The following is an 18,886-nucleotide window of genomic DNA, read 5'->3' as shown; positions in this document are numbered from 1 at the left end:
ATACATAAATCAGTGACATGTCGTTTTTAAAAGAACAAAGTATGCTTATCAAATGAATTTAGCCTAGTAAAATCAAGAACAATAAAGTAGATGACTCACTTTTACGTATCGAAGTTATTTGGGGGCAACACCGTCTCTTTAAATATACAAACAAAATGATGCAAGAATGTCAGATAGTAGAAAAATAAACTCCCGATTTTACTCGGATCTCTTTTTCTTAAAAAAAAACTTTCAAATTTTACACAGGCATGCTTGCCACATATGATCCACATATGATTTTCATATGTGGATCATATGATTAGCTTCATATGAGAATCATAAAAAAAGGGCATCATATGTGAATCATATGATGTGTTTCATATGATTTACATATGATTCACATATGTATATCATATGAAAGGGACTTCATATGATTCACATATGAAGATTTTGTGTGCATGCTGTGCTAATATGTTATATGAGAATCATATGTAAGGAAACTCATATGTAAATCATATGAGACATGTATGTGTACTTTAATATGTAATATGCAGATGCTGGAAATCAAGTATTTCTATTCATTCTACAACTACTTCTTGATTAAATACCAATGCAAAGTACAAAAAAATTATTACTCAATATTCTCTAAAATATCTCAATCTTATAGATATGGAACGGCTTCAACGATGAACAGAAATAAAAGATTTGACAGTGCATATTTACATAACTTTTGAAATCAGAATGAAAGATTCACATTTATAAAAAGTGAAATTTTCACCGAAAAGAAGACAAAGCAAGATTAGCACTTGTCGATACTTATATTTTGTGCTAAATTTCAGTTCCTTTGATACACATATAAAAACATATTATATTTAAAAGTAACAAGTAAATCAATAACTGCACATGATTTTAAAGAAGAAATACACAAATATACAATAAACAATAACTTGAATTTATAAAATCTTAATTTAAAAAGTTATGATAAATATTTCTCAATTCTTCTCTCCTCCTTTTCCTCCAATTTCTCCCACTTGTCCAGTCTACCATCCTTGTTGACGGTGTCCACAAACTTATGGAATTCAGCCCAGAAAGCAAAGCCACTTGTTCCTCCTTTACGGAACAATTTCTGTGATGCGCAGAAAGATCTCTATGGAAATTAGAAATAAACATGTACAAGTATTGTTTCAGGTATTATGCATGCCTTTAAGTGAATCAATGCTAAAGTGAAATGATTTCCTTCTAAGGAAATGCTATTGTCTCAAACCAAAATCTGGAGTTCGCTCATAGCTTTTTCCAGAATGGGAGAGGATGGTACATTTTGACCGCGACATGTGACAATGAGTAAATGCATGCCATTTCCATTTCTTATTTTTTTTTAAAATAAATAAACTTCAGATTGTAGTACAATGTAGTCTCATTGCAATTAAAATGAAAGTGTTTAGAATTTTTAAAGTCTACTTTAATTTCTGAATTTACATGAGACAAAAATTTGATTCCCATGCAGGCAAGAGAAAGAGAATTAAATATTTCTTTCACATATCAAATTTATGAATCTATAAATTATTGCTAGGCAAATATGGTATAAACGAAATCTTTATCTTAATATATAGAGCATTTAGAAAAATACTGTATAACTAATGTGGTTGAAAATGGTAAAACAAACAATATTGCATGAAATTAATTACCAGCAATAAGGTCAAGCGTTCCCTCTCTATGTCCACAAGTGGAATTGCTGGTGGCAAAAAACACTTCCACAGGTAGTTGTGGAGGGACTTTAAAGAAAGTCCCTCCACATCAATCTCCTTGTTGCCCATTAACTACAAAAAGGAATAATGAATTCAAGCATATGTATACTTTTAACTAGATATTTCAAATAACATAATATACAATTAATCAAATATCAAATTATTTCCATGAATTTTGTGTATTTAATATTTCACCCCACTGAAAAAAGTTTCCTTTACATTAAAACGTTTAACATTGTTTTATGTCTTAATTTGTAATGAAATACATTTACATTAAATCAAGACATCACCTTTTACTACACATGGTTTCTTAATTACCTTTGCTCTTGTCTGGTTCCTGTAATAAGTAAATTTTGTCGAGCCAAAGCTCGACAAAACCCCCAGGACATGACTTCTTTCTGCCCAACCTGCTTTACTGGTAAAGTCCTTCAGCATTCCCTAAAAAATGTTATCATACAGTTAGAAAATTCATACCTATTTTTGAAATAAAAACAACATACGGGGGTTAATTTGTCAATGTCTTTGCCTCTCAGTGCAGGCATAACAATATAATATAGCTTCATTAACCTTTGTAAAATTTGGCTGATGCAGTTTGGTTGCACCATGCATGCAGTTCTTAGAAGTATTTTATTGCGAAATAAGGTATCATTTCAAAACTTTTATTGGGATGTAAAAATATGAGTTGGTCACATCATCAAAATCCCATAAAGGGCATTATGATAGATTACATCATTTATCAACACGCATTTACATCCCAATAATGTTTCAGTGTGAAATAATACTTAAATGATTTATTTATTTAAACATCAAAGGTATAAATTAAATGTTTGAACACGTTACATGACCACTTATGATCTTGGCTTTGCACTTCTTGAGAAGAAGAGTTGTAAAAAAATTTCCGTTATATTCCTATATAAAACTTTATTTGCCTATTGTGACCCTGCCTTAGCCCCGGGAATCATGATTTAAACAACTTGAATCTACACTAATGTATTGAAGCTTTTACAGAAGTTTGATCTTTTCTGGTCCGGTGGTTCTTGAGTAGATGTTATGAAAAATGCAATTCAATTTTCTTTAATTCAACAAAAATCAACCCTTGGAAGAGGATGCATGGTCCTTCATTTGAAGAAACTGAAATCCACTTCACACAAGGATGCTTGTTGGCAAGTTTGGTTAAAAATGGGTCAGTGGTTCTTGAAAAGAAGTGAAAAATGTGAAAAGTTTACAGACGAACGGACAAACAGACAGATGGATGCCAGACACCCTTCGAACAGAAAAGCTCTTTGGCTCAGGTGAACTGATAATTGAAATTGGAAATGTTGCCTCTTACAGCAAAAAATGTACTTTTCACTTTTGAAATAAAAACAATATGTCCCAATTTAAGGTACTCATTCTTAATTTTGTTAGTAAGGTGAACACTTTTGCACCTCTTTTGAAGTATTTAACCAGTTAACAATTTTCACTGTTCATCAGGATTATATCAACTAACAAACCTGTATTTCTTGATCTTGGAAACTGATCCACGGAAATACGCTGAATTTGGCTTTTAGGAAATTTATATACTCCTTCTGTGAAAATACAATTAATTCATTAATTCACAGCATATATAAAATAAAACAGGTATATGATGGCTTTAAATAAGAGGCCCATGAACCACAATGCTTACTGTTGCATTTTGTGGCACCACCTTAAAACCCAGGGGCCATAATTTGAACACAATTGAATCTACACTTCCTGACAATTAATGCTTCCATGTAAATATGATAAATGATGGCTTTGCTATTCTTGAGAATTAGCTTTCAAAACCCTTTCCAATAAATTCCATTGTCAAACTCTTATCATCTATTGTGGCCCCACCCTGTCGTTGGGGTTCAAGATTTCAACAAACTTCATTGAATTTATGCCAGCTGTGGAGGCTTTCACATAAATATAAGTTTTCATGGCTTTGCAGCTCTTGAGGAGAGAAGTTTTAAACATTCTCCCTGTATTTTGCTAATTAAAAATTAAATTGCCTATTGTGGCCGCACCCTACCTCCGGGGGCCATGATTTGATCAATTTACAATTAGCTACACAATGTCAAGAATTTTTCACATAAGACTTTCATCTGTTCTGGATCAGTGTTCTTGATTTGAAGATTTATAAAGTTTTTTTCCTATATATTTTGATGTAAAAAATCACAAGTCCCTATTGTGGCCCCATACAACCCCCAGGGACCATGATTTGAACAATTTTCAAACTACATTACTTCAGAGAGCTTGCATATCTGAGTTTCATCTTTTCTGGTTCAGTGGATCTTGAAAAGAAGATTTAAAAAAAAAATCCAATATATTTCAATATAAAACTTTGATCTCCTATTGTGACCCCATATACGACCCCCAGGGGCCATGAAAGCTAGACAGATGGACGGACGGGTGATCAGAAAAGCTCACTTGAGGTTTCAGTTCAGGTGAGCTATAAATATATTACTGGCCTGCAGTTATACTAGCATAAGACAAGTACAATGTTATTGGCTTTTGTAAATAAATGATTCATAAATGCTTTTACTAAAATTAAAAGTTTTCATCATAGGTTTTAATTAATTTAATTCACTTTCTGTTGGAATATAAAATGGATCATATTAACTGTTAATCTTATATGACTTTCATTACAAATGATAATACACCATACCTCAATAGTTGACCCTTCTACTGACACTTTGGTCATTGAGAGTGCTTCTTTGTTCTTAATCCTTTGGACCTCTCCTCTCAATTTGTTAACCTCCTCTGTCAGCTTTTTCTGTTCTTTCACTTAAAAGAACATTAAATATATTCCTTATTTATGAAGGTTTTGATTTTGGTCAAACTGTGCTTTCAATTCTAATTCTAGGAGAAATATGTATCAAACAAACAAGCATCAATTATATTATAATCACTTATTTATTTATTTATTCCCCCCAGAAAACATTAATATTTAGACATAAACAATTGTTACTGAAAAATAATATATTACTTTTGAATAAATTGATACTTATGAATAAGTTAATCATTACAATAATTAAAAAAAGAAAGAAATTAAGTTCCTTACAAATTTCTGACAACACTGCCATAATTTTATCCTGTGGAGGGATGTCAACAGTGGGAGGAGCAGGGGGTGATTCAGGAACTACTCGAGCTAATTGTGGAGAATCTGAGAGATTTGGGAGAGGCCCCACTTGTGAGTTTTCGAATAGGTCATCTTGAGAGTCCTGTGAATAAATACCATATGCACCTTAATGACTGAATGTCAATTAAAAGTTAATGAATTGTTTATTTATGATTCCTGTTTGTTTATGATAAAACCAAAATATCAGACAGTTCTTAGATCCACTCCTCATCTTTGTTCGAGTTACTGCCCTTAGACATTGAGTAAACACGCATAGATACTTGTATTGCATTAAAATCTAAACATTTTATTCATAGATATGGGTCAGTGTATTGAATATAAACAAATTTAGCGATACTTACTGCCAAGTAGTCTCTCTCCATCTTTCCGAACCTTTATGTTTTGATCGTCTGCTAGCGCGTGCTAAAATATGCTTGGTTAACTTCGCGCTTGAACCGATGGCAAGTAATCAAAACAGTGTGAAAGCGTTTTCTGAACATTGATTTTGACACTGACAGTTGGCGCGATGGCTTTTCGCTGCAACGTCTGTGATGTGTCATTTGACAAAATAAATCATTTAAATCGACACAATCTTACAAGAAAACACCTATTAAATGACAGCTTCAAAAGCCTGATGAACACCTGTTGTGACAAGGAGGAAAATATCGACAATACGACGAAGTTTAGTTCGTGTTCGTTTCAACGAGACGCAGAAATTTTAGAAAACAGTTTCGCAACGTTGATTAACGATGACGATTCGGATACCGATGGGGAGACTGAACCCGTCTCGGAGACAGAGGATTATGATCTATTGGTATTGTACTTTGAATATTCTGTATCATTATTTAGAAATTTTATTAATTTACAAGAAGTTGTTGAGTGTAAATTTTAGACCGTTTAGTTTCATGTTTACAAAGGATAGGAAAATATTGACACTTTGTTTTTAGAATGAAGGCTTCAGTAGTGACTCTGAGAGCCAAACATACGAGGACCAAACAAATGACAGCAAGTGGTATCCATTTCCAGACAAGCTGAGTCTTCTTTTATATGGATTGCTTCATAGTACAACACATCACATTGTAAGTAAAATGTGTAAATTATATTAAAATCCAAATTTAAAAAAAACAAACAAACTAGAATTTTCACATTCATTACAAACAGATCGAATCGAATTATACTTTGTTTAGAACAACTGATCACAAATATTTCCCTAATCATCAATTCTGAAAATGCATTTTTTTTGTGTGTGTGGGAGGTATGATTATATGACATTTGAATTAATTAAATATTTGTTTTAGTAATGTGCTTTGATACATGACCAAGTCAGTAATTCTTATATTGATACTGAAATTTGCATCAGTGATATTCCCCAACTCTACTTGTTTTTGAACAGTAAAAATAATGTATAACCACAGTATCTGAAAATGTCATTCCTGTCAATTCCATTTTGTTTTCTTTAAAAGAGTTTGGAAGTGGCAAAGTATGTGTGGTTCATTTTAAAAGAAGTTGGTGTTCCCAATGTACCATCGTTAAATCATATCAGAAACATGAAATTTGGGGACTTGGATGTAAACAGCTTGATAGCTAAGGTAAGATTCATCATTCATTTGGTATGAGTAAAAATGCAAAGGCGGACCCAGAAATTTGTGAAGGGGGAGGGGGCTCTAGCACTTGATCTTTTAGGTGTTTCACAATCTCCACCCCCACCCTATTTACGCCTTTTGATTGTGCACATATTAACATTAAATTTACTACCTGTTTCCCAAATTCTAGTCATTGTTATGGACATATTCACATCCGATTTTCAATGATAAAAAAGAGCTGGTTTAAAGGTTACTTGCAATTAGGTGGAAGGGGGGGGGGGGCTGCATAGGCCCCCAGAAGCTCTGCGGTAACAAAATTTATATTACATATACTTTTTAAGAATTTTTAAATGATACTTGTATCTGACGAAAATAAAATATCGTAAATATATACACATGTATCAGTGTTTCGTCCCATTTATCCTGATATACTACATGGTGTTGATAAATTTGAATAATGTAATTGCATATAAGTATCCACCTTTCATATCATTTTTACTAAAAGTCTCGTTGAAATTGAATAAATTAAATTTTTTGGTCTGCTAAAGACCCCCTTTAGCGGATGTCTGGACCCCTCCCCCTCCACCCACCCCCATGGATCTACCCTTGAAATGCATACTCATCACACTTGGTATTCATGATGATCCAATCAGTGTTTTGTTGTTGGATATGGAATTTATTTTAAGAGTAGCTGAGGACAGATTCAGATTTTTTTTTTACAGATTGCATTTATAAAAAATGTTTATGAGTATAAAACATTTGGTTTTTTTTTTCTCATTATGAAATATATATCTATTGATTTTATTCAACTGATATATTACACAGTATTTCAATGTTGAAAAAAAAACCTTTAATCTACCCAATATTTCCTACATAGGAAAGGTGTCAGGAAATATAACCATATTCCCAACCCTTAACTTAACATTTCAATTTTTTAGCTCACCTGAACCGAAGGTTCAAGTGAGCTATTCTGATCACATTTTGTCGGGCGTCCGTCTGTCTGTCTGTCTGTCCGTCTGTCTGTAAACTTTTCACATTTTCGACTTCTTCTCCAGAACCACTGGGCCAATTTCAACCTAACTTGGCCAAAAGCATCCTTGGGTGAAGGGCTTTCAAGTTTGTTCAAATGAAGGGCCATGTCCCTTTCAAAGGGGAGATAATCACAAAAATGCAAAAATAGGGTGGGGTCATTTAAAAATATTCTTCTCAAGAACCACTGGGCCAGAAGAGCTGAAATTTACCTGAAAGCTTCCTGACATAATGCAGATTCAAGTTTTTTCAAATCATGTCCCCCGGGGATAGGATGGGGCCCCAAGGGGGGATCAAAGTTTTGCACACAAATATATAGGGAAAAACTTTAAAAATCTTCTTCTCAAGAATCACTAAGCCAGAAAAGCTGAGATTTACATGAAAGCTTCCTGACATAATGCAGATTCAAGTTTGTTCAAATCATGGGCCCCTGGGGTTGGATGGGGCCACAATAGGGGATCAAAGTTTTACATACAAATATATAGGAAAAATCTTTAAAAATCTTTTCAAGAACCACTAAGCCAGAAAAGCTGATTTTTACATGAAAACTTTCTGACATAGTGCAGATTCAAGTTTGTTCAAATCATGGTCCCCAGGGGGTAGGATGGGGCCACAAGTGGGGGGGGGGGGTGAAAGTTTTGCATACAAATATAGAAAAAAGCTTTAAAAGAACCATTGGGCCAAAGAAGTTGACATTTACATGAAAGCTTTCTGACATAGTGTAGATTCAAGTTTGCAAAGGGTAGTTTGGGCCATAATAGGGACCAAGGTATATATGGAAAGTCTTCAGATATGGGCCAAGGTGACTCAGGTGAGCGATGTGGCCCATGGGCCTCTTGTTTTATAATACTGATATTTTATTTACATTGCCAAAAGTTGTATCAGATTTATTGTAATATCAGGGAGAAGATGACAATGGTTTACCTTTATACATTCTGAAACCAACTGAAATTGCCAAACTCCACTTGAGCAATCCTTCAATATCAAAGAACATTGCCAGGTATTTATAAATATGAACACTTATTTATAATGAGAATGAAAAGGTAAAACCATAGTATAACCAAATGTAGTGAAAGTGGTTCATGAATAACTGAGGTCTATTACTGTCACAGGCCACACCACTTTATGAACTTCAGTAATATACAATTGATGCAGATCTTTGTTATCTCAGACACTAACTGATATCAGGGATGCATGTGTCAACGTGAACTGGCAATCCCAACCGCTTTTTCCGTTATGTTTTTTTACGTTGTTTTCTTGAATCCTCGCATATTCCTAAGTTTAATTTTGGTCCGATTGAGTTCAAGATAAGGAGGTTTGACTTAATTGTAATTTAACCCTAAATTATTCTCATTAAGGTATCCACGGAAAACTGGTCTTGTACGTGAGCAAAGGGACGGCAGTCGCCTCCATGAAATCGGATCCCCTTGGGCATCATTTGGTGATACTCATTTTCATGTGGGTAATGTTGTGGAATCAACAGCTGACCATATTATTGGAATCATAAGATCATTTTACGAGAGTGAAGAGGTACATTGTTAAAATTCGCTTATTTTTTAGATTAGGTTTTCTTATGCAACTGATATACATGTAGAACAAATCAGTTTTATAACGAATTCGTAATATTTTATATACAGCATATATTTTATTATTTTGCATATTTTTACTCTTGTAGGAAAATTTTATTCTGGCTGATTTAGAAATATTGAAACAGGAAAGGAATGAAGACAATCAAAGGTACAATGTAGTGTCCAATTCATGCCCTTGTAATTTGAAATGTGTATATTGGCTTAACTATTGATTGGTTGATTGTATCTCGGATTCAAGCCCTGATCTTCCGCATGCAGGCGAACGCTCTAACCTCTAGGCCATCGCGACTGTCGTAGAATGAATAGAAATACTTGATTTCCAGCATCTGCATATTACATAATTAAAGTACACATACATGTCTCATATGATTTACATATGAGTTTCCTTACATATGATTCTTAACTAAATTTGGACATTAAGTCTATAAACTTCTGTTGAGGCCAAAATGCATGAATATGATCATGATTTTAGAGTCCTCATCAACCGTAAAATATTCATGTGAAACCAGTGTTCCAGTTTAGGTGTGAACAAAGTTGTCATTGCCTGAAAAATTGACATGATTAATACTTAGATGACAGTCTAGGCTAATGGTCATTTTGTTTGATATAAATGCAAGCTTCATAGGTAAAATGTATTTTGGTATCCCATCTATTTGTAGTACATCTATGTTCATATAACCATAACCATAATTTTTTGTCGATTTCTTTCAACAGCTGCTTGGTGAAGACAACAAAATGCAGTGCTGCTCCATTATCTAGTTTGTCTGCATACTCAGCAGATCACATAAAAATTATGGAAATGGCAACATCAGGAAAACTGGTCGAAATATCAGATGAGGTACAGTGTAATAGTGTAGTCAGAAGGAATTTGATCTTGGGCATAAGGTTTTGTAAACCATTCAAGTGAAATGTAAATCATGATTCCATTTACAATTCATGATTATAATTTTTAGACAAGGTCCATTTGCAGTTTTTAGCTCACCTGAGCTTTAAGCTCAGGTGAGCTTTCCTGATCACCTGTTATCTGTCGTCTGTCTGTCCGTCCGTTTGTAAACTTTTTACATTTTCGACTTCTTCTCCATAACCACTGGGCCAATTATAACCAAACTTACATGAAAGCTTTCTGACATAGTGCAGATTCAAGTTTGTTAAAATCATGACCCCTTGGAGTAAGATGAGGCGACAATAGGGGATCAAAGTTTTACATACGAATAGGAAAAATCTTTAAATATGAGCCAAGGTGACTCAGGTGAGCGATGTGGCCCATGGGCCTCTTGTTGAGGAAATTTTCACTATTAAACAAATTTTTTTGTGTTATTCTTACTGTGTTTTATATACACAATGTATAGAAAAAGACTGTGTTTAATGAAAGCAACTAAGTAACCCTAATAGTTTTTATTTTAGGAGAAGTCTGAGGTTCTGAATTCGTATCAGAATCAACGCATTCCGAAACTGTCAATTCCTGTGAATTTGTTCATTGATGACACATCTACAAATATCAGTAGGAGATGGCTGCCAATGCATTGTGCACAAATGCAACTAGCAGGTACATGTATCTAAATTTAATAGCTGTTCATTTTTTTTTGCTTAAACTGTATAAAGTTCCAACACCAACATACATATATACATGTATAGCTAAATATGACATTGTACATGTACAATCAATTTGACCAGATTTATTTTTCTAAAAAGAAAAAAAAAATCCTTATTGTGGTATGATTAATTATTGTAGGAGTTCCTTTCAAATTCCGTAATAGTGAAGTCTACTCCAACTACCTTGGAGCCTCTGAGCATGCTTCAATGATGAGCATATCTAAAGTTATTCTACAGGACATTAAATCCAGCCAACAGTAAGTTTTTGTGTTGTTCATAAAGGGGTTATTTTTCCCCCCACTATTATTCCCTGGTGAGTTACCTGGTTGGCTCAAACTTGATCACATGTTCAAGAATAAAACTTCATAAAATCTTGGTATTTCACTTTTAAGCTTCTAAAAAAGCTTATAAACCTGGTGTTTCTAAAATTGAAAACAATTCTCTATGCAACAACAACAGTAATGGCGTTACAATGATCAACATAAAATGGATGTTTCTATAAAACCAATACTTCAGCTGCTATAAACGTCATTAATATAGTATGACGTAACAAAGTCTCGTACGAGAAACTATTTAGTGTTCAAAACGTATTTTAAAGCTATTGTTCAATAACTGATATAAAAAATTGACTAGATATACTATAGCCTTTTGATTCGGCACAATCCTTAGATACATGTATATGGACCTTAGAGAAAGCATATATATAGATCGAACTTGCACTTTGTGCTTTGTCGATATGCTTTCTCTATAAGGTCTATATATTTCTAGGGATTGACCTCATCAGAAGGCTATATTTTGTATTAAGTATGATCTCTTCTGATTTATTCCACACCTATTAGTATTAGTATTTTACATTGTTGCTGTAGGTTATATGAAAAGGTAAATTTAAAGTTGAGATTAGGTGAATGATTGATATATATGGATTTATATTTTTGTAATTAATGAGAATTTAATGAAAAAGTCTCTTTTTTTTGCTTATATCACATTGATTATCAATAACTTGCAAAATTATGGTCCATACCACCTTAAAATCATGTTGCAAATGAAAACTGAATTTGACAGCAATTTTTTTTTTTTCTCTACTTGTAGAATTCCATTTGAGACATTTCATGCGGAAATGAAGACTTGTGTAAAATTTACAATGGAAGTTGCTTCACTGATAGCTGACTTTAACATGTTATCATTGACGTGCAACCATGCTGGGGCAACAACTTTGAAATTTTGTCCGAAATGCCATGTATGTAGGATTAAAATATTGATTAGTTTACATCTTTATGGCATTTAAATCATACTATATGTACTGAATTACAAATATGATTCACAGGCAGACAGAAATAGTTGCTTATCAAAGCAGAGAGAAAGAACGCCCCAGGAAACAAAGAGGACAGTAGAAAGATTGAATATGCGAGGAACAGAAGCATCAAAGAAACCTTTGAGAAAGGACACAGGTGTGAAGGAGTATGACAACCCTTTCTGGGACATCCTTAATCCCCATAGGTACGTAGTTCGTAAAGCGAACACTTGATGAAAAGTTGTCTCCTTCCCCGAAAATGAATTATAACCTGTTCCAGGGAAATCATTTGACATTATAGTAAAGGTGAATATTTGAGGCACTTTTGTTAAAGCTGTATGGTCCGAATTACAATATTTTTTCCCATCTCGTAAAAACGCTATTAAATCATCGCACATATGTAGTTATGAGGCTGTACGACATATCATAAATTATTTCACCTGTTTTAACCCAAATTATTTGATTTTAAATCGATGTTTACAAATAACCGCGTCACGTACTCTGCCATTTCAAGTGACAGTCATGTTACCAGTTCAAATTTTCAGATCATCGGTGGTCTTATCTGTGTAAAACTTTGTATTTTGTTATAATAATAATACCATATTTATATAGCACCCTTTTCATACACTATGTACGCCCAAAGGTGCTTTACAAATGTAATGTACATTATTACCCCGGCAGACCTTATATCAATCTAGAACTTTCTCAGCCTCCTAGGAAGCATACAGTGCAAGCTGCCATTACAAGCGCTAGAGCACTAACATTCTAACAATATCTTTCACTGTCTATAGCCAGGTACCCCTTTTACACTTCGGTGGAGTGAGGAAATTCATGTAAATTGCCTTTCCCAAGGACACAACGTCAGCCCTGCCGCGGCCAGGACTCGAACCTTTCGGTCAAAAGTCTGACGGCCTAACCACTCGGCCACCGACACCACATAACAGTACCGCACCATAACTTTAATAGAAAAAAAAATATCAAATACCTCCTAGTAATTCCTTGTTTTACGCTCTTTCAGCCTTAAAACTAGACAGTTGCGTTTGAGTTAATACATCGTGTTGGGATTCCCCTGATGCGGGTGGGTCTATTTATAGACGTCTATTATGGGATGATTTATATATGTACCCACTATATTTATTTTCTAAATAATATTCGCACTTTTTTCTTTTACATACAGATGTTTTTAAGCATGTAATTAAGGGAAAGTTAATAACTTTATAAAGAAATTAATCTGCTTTAAAGCAATTATGTACAAAAAAAATACATGAACATCGGGTAATACAGCTTTAATATTAGCTCACCCGAACCAAAGGCTTAAATGAGAATTTCTCTTTTTTTTAAATCCGAGTGATTACCATATTTACTTGTTTTTATTTGATAGAGATGTACCATCTGGACTTCTTCATCTTTTTCATCTTGGAACATCAAAACATCTTTTTAAAGTCTGCATTGATTCATTAACTGATACTCAGGCAACATCACTTGAAAGCCATTTAACTGCTCTAGATGCCCATCAGCGAGTGAAATTTAACATTACCAAGAATGTGAACAGCAGACAAGGGAAGGATTTGAAAAAATTTGTGAGTAGCATATAGATGAATTAATCTGTAAAGAAAGTATTATGGTACTACATTCTTGCAAGGAAAGATCATTCATTTTTGATAGACATTTTGATGAAAATATATAGTAAATGACTTTGATAATTAATATTCATATCTGATGTTAAATTTAGATTCAAGTTGCACCCTTCAGTTTCGAATATGCTGGTCTGGATGCAAGGTTTCTTAAGATGACCTGTGTCCTGTCTCTGGTAAGTATAAATATGATATATTGTTTTTTTGAAGAAGTCAAAATGGTCAATATTTTCTAAGCTTTGTGTGAAAACTCAATTGCTCACTAGGTTTCAAGTTTAAATAGGGTTTCCACCATAATTTTACATGTGGAGAACATTTCCTTTCTTCCAATAAAAGTTTAACCATTTTCTGCAGAGAAAGTTGAATTTTCATGTATTTCTCTGTAATGTAATATTGAACATGATTTTTCTCTGAATTAGATAAATAGGATTGTGCACTTGGATACATTTGCGGAGGAAGATGTACATCTGCTTGATAATCTTGTCGAGAAGTATCTCATTCTTGTTGAACGCCATGTACCAGAGTTGATGAACAAAGTAAAGACACATTTGATGACCCATTTGGTAAGTACAAGTATGTTTTCCTTATTATTTTCAAGCAAAGCCAAAAGATAATGTAAACAAGATAAAATACACTCATTTATTTTTTGTGGTTGATTCAAAGAGTTTGATTATGTTTTCAGACTGATGAAATCATTCGGCATGGTCCACCCCTTGCATACTCTGAGGATGTATTTGAGAAGAGGCATGGTGTGATCAGAGCAAAGCTATTTCATCAGGAAAATCAGCTGGCCAGAAGTAGAGATACTGCAGTCATTTTCGGAAAAAGCTATTTGTTCCAACATGTCATAGTGGGGGGCTATTTTACAGACAATGGAACCTGGTAAGACAACAATTTAAATAAAATGTTTTACATACAAATATATAGTTAAAATCTTCTTTTCAGTAACCACTGAGTCAGAAAAGCTGATATTTACAAGAAAACTTTCTGACATAGTACAGATTCAAGTTTTTTCAAATCATGGCCCCCGGGGGGTAGGATGGGGCCACAAGTGGGGGGGGGGGGGGGGGGGGGGGGTCAAAGTTTTACATACAAATATAGGGAAAATCTTTAAAAATCTTCTTCTCAAGAACCATTGGGCCAAAGAAGTTGACATTTACATGAAAGCTCTCTGACGTAGAGTAGATTCAAGTTTGCAAAATTCGTGGCCTCCAGGGGTAGTTGGGTTCATATTAATGACTAAGGTTTTACATGCAAATATATATGGAAAGTCTTCAGATATGGGCCAAGGTAATTCAGGTGAGCGATGTGGCCCATGGGCCTCTTGTTTTTGAATGAGGTATGCTTCTGATGTAAGCACGTTTTCATACTGAAATTGCAATGTTGTAGGAGGCAGTGTACAAAGGAGGTGCAGGATTTATCCACTAGGAAGGAAATGTGCAACTTTTTTGGTATGTCAATTTAACTCTATATAAATACCAAATTAGTTTATAAGAAATTAGATCTAGACTTTTTGAAAATTTATGTAAAGAATTATATTATTATTTATATGAACCTCAGCAAAATATCATAGTAAGACTATGTCACATCCAGAGATGTTTTGGAATGTCTGCAAGTGTGTACACATTTATTTGCATGCATGAATGTTATGAATATTCTTGTAGAATAATATAGTACATGTTCTAGATATCTGACAGCACAAACTATTTCAATATGTTTTAAGAAGGTTTATTTGGCCTGAAACAATCAAGTACTGGTAATGCTTTAACAAAACCGAAAGCTTTGCATCCATAATTTTCTTTACATTAATATAGGAAATCTATCAGAAATCAAACAAGACTGTGAGAAGCCTTTGCTTTTGAGACCACTTCGTACAGCCAACAACAAAACAAAGCTGCAAGATATGTCAGCATTCCAACACCAATGCCTCCTATTGCAGGGTCTTATTGACCTAGGGATCCCATCCCCCTGTTTGGAGGGGAAGATGATCAGCTACCAAATGTGTAGATGTAAAGATGGATCAAGTATTGCTGAGGGGATGTCCATCATGTATTTGAGTAGAGAGGATGAGGTGCATTCTTTTTAAAATCACTCTCTTAATTTCCAATTGCTATTTGATATATATGTTCCTCATGAGTGTATTATAACGGTTACCAATGAATTACTTCAAGTTTGGAACAAAGATACTAAACCTTATAGTGTAATGCATGTACATGGTTCGTACGGGTCATGGAATTTGAACTCACTCATGAAATTTGGTTTTAGGTCTTGAGAAAGTAAGGGAATTTTGAGAGAGCTAGGTCATGGAAAGCCATGGGATTTCACTTTTTCCTGGTTTAAATTTTTTAAAAACTCCTTAAATTAAGATAAAAATCCTTTAAAATAAATGGATATTGTTTCGCCTAATCCAGAACTACTAAAACCATGTTGGTTATAATCTGTATCATAAAAGCACTTGACACAAAGTAATTTCCATTACTGTGAGCATTTAGGTGCGAATGAACAAGTGTGCTACAGGTAATGGCACATATACCGGTATGCAGTCTGATGAGTCGTGCCTTGGAAATGTGTTTATTCTTCTGAGTGGGAGCACAATTTTGAGTAGGTCTGGGCTGTTAAGAGAAATAGATAGAGCGTTCTGCACAACGTGCTTGAAGGTGGTGGATATGGGAAACATGGGGGTGGGGGCACTGACTTCACATTGATGTTCAACGAAACACGTAAAACTTCAGAGAGAAGTGGATCAACGAGATTTGAGTACTTTCTTAAAAAATGACATTAAAGAGGAGAAAACTTAGATTGTTAACGTTCTATCCCCATAGTGCAGTTTATTCAGAAACAACATCATCAAATCACATTTTGTGGACTATACATACAGTAACGATGTATAATTCGTACAAATCAAATGAAAATGTGAAGAAACTTTTTCAAATTATATTTCCTGATATGTGCAACTGCTAAGTCGTTTTCATGTGGTAAGAAAGACCTCATATTTGTGTCTTATTCATCAGTCTGTTGTCTGTCTTTGAGGTCATTGAAAATGGGTTGAGGTCATGAAAAAGTAATGAAATTTGATGACTGCAATTCTGTACGAACGATACATTGTATGTTACCATTGATCATGATATGATATTATAAAATGTTTTAATATTCTTCACTTTCAGTTTAAAGTTGGAATCTTCAAAGGTGGTCTACTCCTTCTTCAGGGTGCTAGGAGAAGTTCATTAGCAATTGTTGAAAAGGGGGTTATACAGCAACCAACACATCTTGGTTGTCCTGTGATAGAGTTCTCTGAGGATTTGGATGTTATTCCTATTACAAATGTTCTTTCCTACATGCCACTTGTTCATCACTGTATCCAGTGCCATTGCAGCATCAAAGAAGGAAAAACCCCAGCCAGGATTGAACAAGAGGAGACTGAACTCAAGCATACAAAGTTTATTAAACACAAGTTATCCAGGGGACACAGATTGTTTCTAGTCAATGTATATTCACTAAAATGTCCATCTAGTTTTGATTTTTCTAAACCATCAGCTTGTGCAAAGTCATTTTTGATATAAATCTTCTTTGTATGTATTTTTAGTATACTTGCACAAGCAATCCCCTTGATGCTCTGAGAATTTTTTGAAATAAGTATACATGTTTGTTTGCTTTTGTTTTACAGCCCTTTGAGAATTTTTCACTCATGTTTGGGATGTGACCATCCCTGTTGAAAGGCTGCAAATAATATTTAAACCTATACTCCACACTTGTGTTCATTGACCAGTGGGGGATTTTTTTTTATGCCAACATAAAAAATGTGCTGTATGGTGTGATTATGTAAAGAATATGCTGTACATGTTTTAATGTATCATGGATTCCTGCTGTACATGTTTTAATTTATGGATTCATCACTAAAATTAAATTTTAAAAGTAAATGATTTCTGTTGTCTTTGTTCAGAAAAAAACTTTTTTTTTTTAAAGAACAATTATCATTTGTTGCAATTCTCATTTTTGATCAATCACTTTTTTGGAATAAATAAGGTTAAAATTTTACATATTTCTTAAAATATATTGAATAACGAGACAAAATTTTGCTTGTTAACTTTTGATTTAGAAAGCAGATATTCAAAAACTTGTGTCCTTCCCAACATTAAGATTTTAAACCAATATTGTACATTTTTCATAAAATGAGCAATCAACCAGTGTTTTTTCTCAAACCCTCAAATATGCGAGAATTTACGTTATCGGTATACTTTGCTCTGTCAGAGAAGACATACTATTTTTTAAAAATTCATATATGATACACATTAATTTATTTTATATGAGATAATCATGTGATTTTCATATGAAATTTATACCATGTGATAATCATATGAAAATCAATTCATATGAAATTCATATGATTTTCTACATATGAGAATCATATGTTTGTCACATATGAGAATCATATGTTTGTCACATATGATCCTCATATGAAGTGAGTTTCATATGATAAACATATGACTTGCATATGATCCTCATATGAAACTCACTTCATATGAGGATCATATGTGGCACTTTTCCCTATGTACTTACTTCGATATATGTACATACATTTACAAGGCGATGGATAATATTTGAGTACATGTATGTTAAAAGAAATGCTTCGATTAATCAAAAAGTCAGAACTTCATTTTTCAAGCGATAGGTAATGGAATGTAGCCACTAGGTATTTATTTTATTTGATTTCATTTTTAGCGATTGATTTCATTAACTTTTTGATGCATGATTTAGCATGTTTTTTTCCCCTTCATTTGAATAATTATATGATATGAAATCTATTTCAGAACAGGGCGAGTGAGAGATGAAGAAGCCGCGAGACAATTCGCTAGAGATTTTAACGATCTGTCAGAGACACGGACCAGTGAAGATGTGGAAATAAACTGGGAGTACAATACAAATATTACAGAGTTCAACCAGAAACAAGTGGTAGGTCATTTACACTATAGCACACAGACAGTGCTAACTAAGTGAGGCACATGAGCCTTGATACAGGAGAACCTATGAATACGACTACTCAGCAAATGAAAGGGGGAAAATCAAGATACAGTGGGGGGGGGGGGGGTATTTTTATGTTTGCACAATCATCGGAATCCTAAATCATTAATTATTATGTAAATAAATAGCATGAAATAAGGCAGATATTTGGAAACATTTCTCTTTCTCACACTTTCACTTACTGAACACCACCAAGTCATATAAGCACCATACTATACTAATAGAATCCTTCATTAGTACGAGTGTGGGATAGGGAAATTCCACCGAGGGGACAAGATTCGCAGTCTAGGACGAGGCTTTGCC

The 18,886-nt window shown here is 33.9% G+C and overlaps 3 protein-coding genes across 6 annotated transcripts in view; 2 read left to right on the top strand and 1 right to left on the bottom strand.

The window, feature by feature from the left end:
• Window positions 1-18,886, top strand: part of LOC130047084 (uncharacterized) — a 117,153-nt gene that overhangs the window by 32,662 nt on the left and 65,605 nt on the right. For all 4 annotated transcript variants that reach the window (XR_008796134.1, XR_008796133.1, XM_056141316.1 and 1 more), the window contains exon 14: window positions 18,373-18,514. Coding sequence is in view for 2 of the 4 variants with exons in the window: in XM_056141316.1 (XP_055997291.1) it covers window positions 18,373-18,514 (142 nt within the window). In the remaining 2 variants the exon portion in view is untranslated. The remainder of the gene's footprint in view (window positions 1-18,372; window positions 18,515-18,886) is intronic.
• Window positions 779-4,921, bottom strand: LOC125661924 (uncharacterized). The gene is made up of 6 exons (XM_056141318.1): window positions 4,789-4,921; window positions 4,393-4,511; window positions 3,218-3,292; window positions 2,043-2,162; window positions 1,665-1,796; window positions 779-1,126 (listed from the first exon to the last, which is right to left on the bottom strand). Exons 1-6 carry the CDS (start codon window positions 4,808-4,810, stop codon window positions 956-958), a joined length of 639 nt encoding a protein of 212 aa, XP_055997293.1. The 5' UTR covers window positions 4,811-4,921; the 3' UTR covers window positions 779-955.
• LOC125675581 (uncharacterized) lies at window positions 4,133-17,481 on the top strand. The gene is made up of 18 exons (XM_056141317.1): window positions 4,133-5,659; window positions 5,793-5,924; window positions 6,309-6,434; window positions 8,360-8,457; window positions 8,816-8,987; window positions 9,133-9,194; window positions 9,761-9,884; window positions 10,451-10,592; window positions 10,779-10,896; window positions 11,729-11,876; window positions 11,964-12,136; window positions 13,312-13,510; window positions 13,663-13,740; window positions 13,984-14,127; window positions 14,247-14,446; window positions 14,954-15,015; window positions 15,379-15,635; window positions 16,729-17,481. The coding sequence occupies exons 1-18, from the start codon at window positions 5,372-5,374 to the stop codon at window positions 17,122-17,124; spliced, it is 2,919 nt and encodes a 972-aa protein (XP_055997292.1). The 5' UTR covers window positions 4,133-5,371; the 3' UTR covers window positions 17,125-17,481.

Source organism: Ostrea edulis, chromosome 6, assembly GCF_947568905.1.
Source record: "Ostrea edulis chromosome 6, xbOstEdul1.1, whole genome shotgun sequence".
NCBI classification, from domain to species: Eukaryota; Metazoa; Mollusca; class Bivalvia; order Ostreida; family Ostreidae; genus Ostrea; species Ostrea edulis.
The sequence above is the reverse complement of the archived record's forward strand: the minus strand, read 5'-3'. Positions and strand labels throughout refer to the sequence as shown.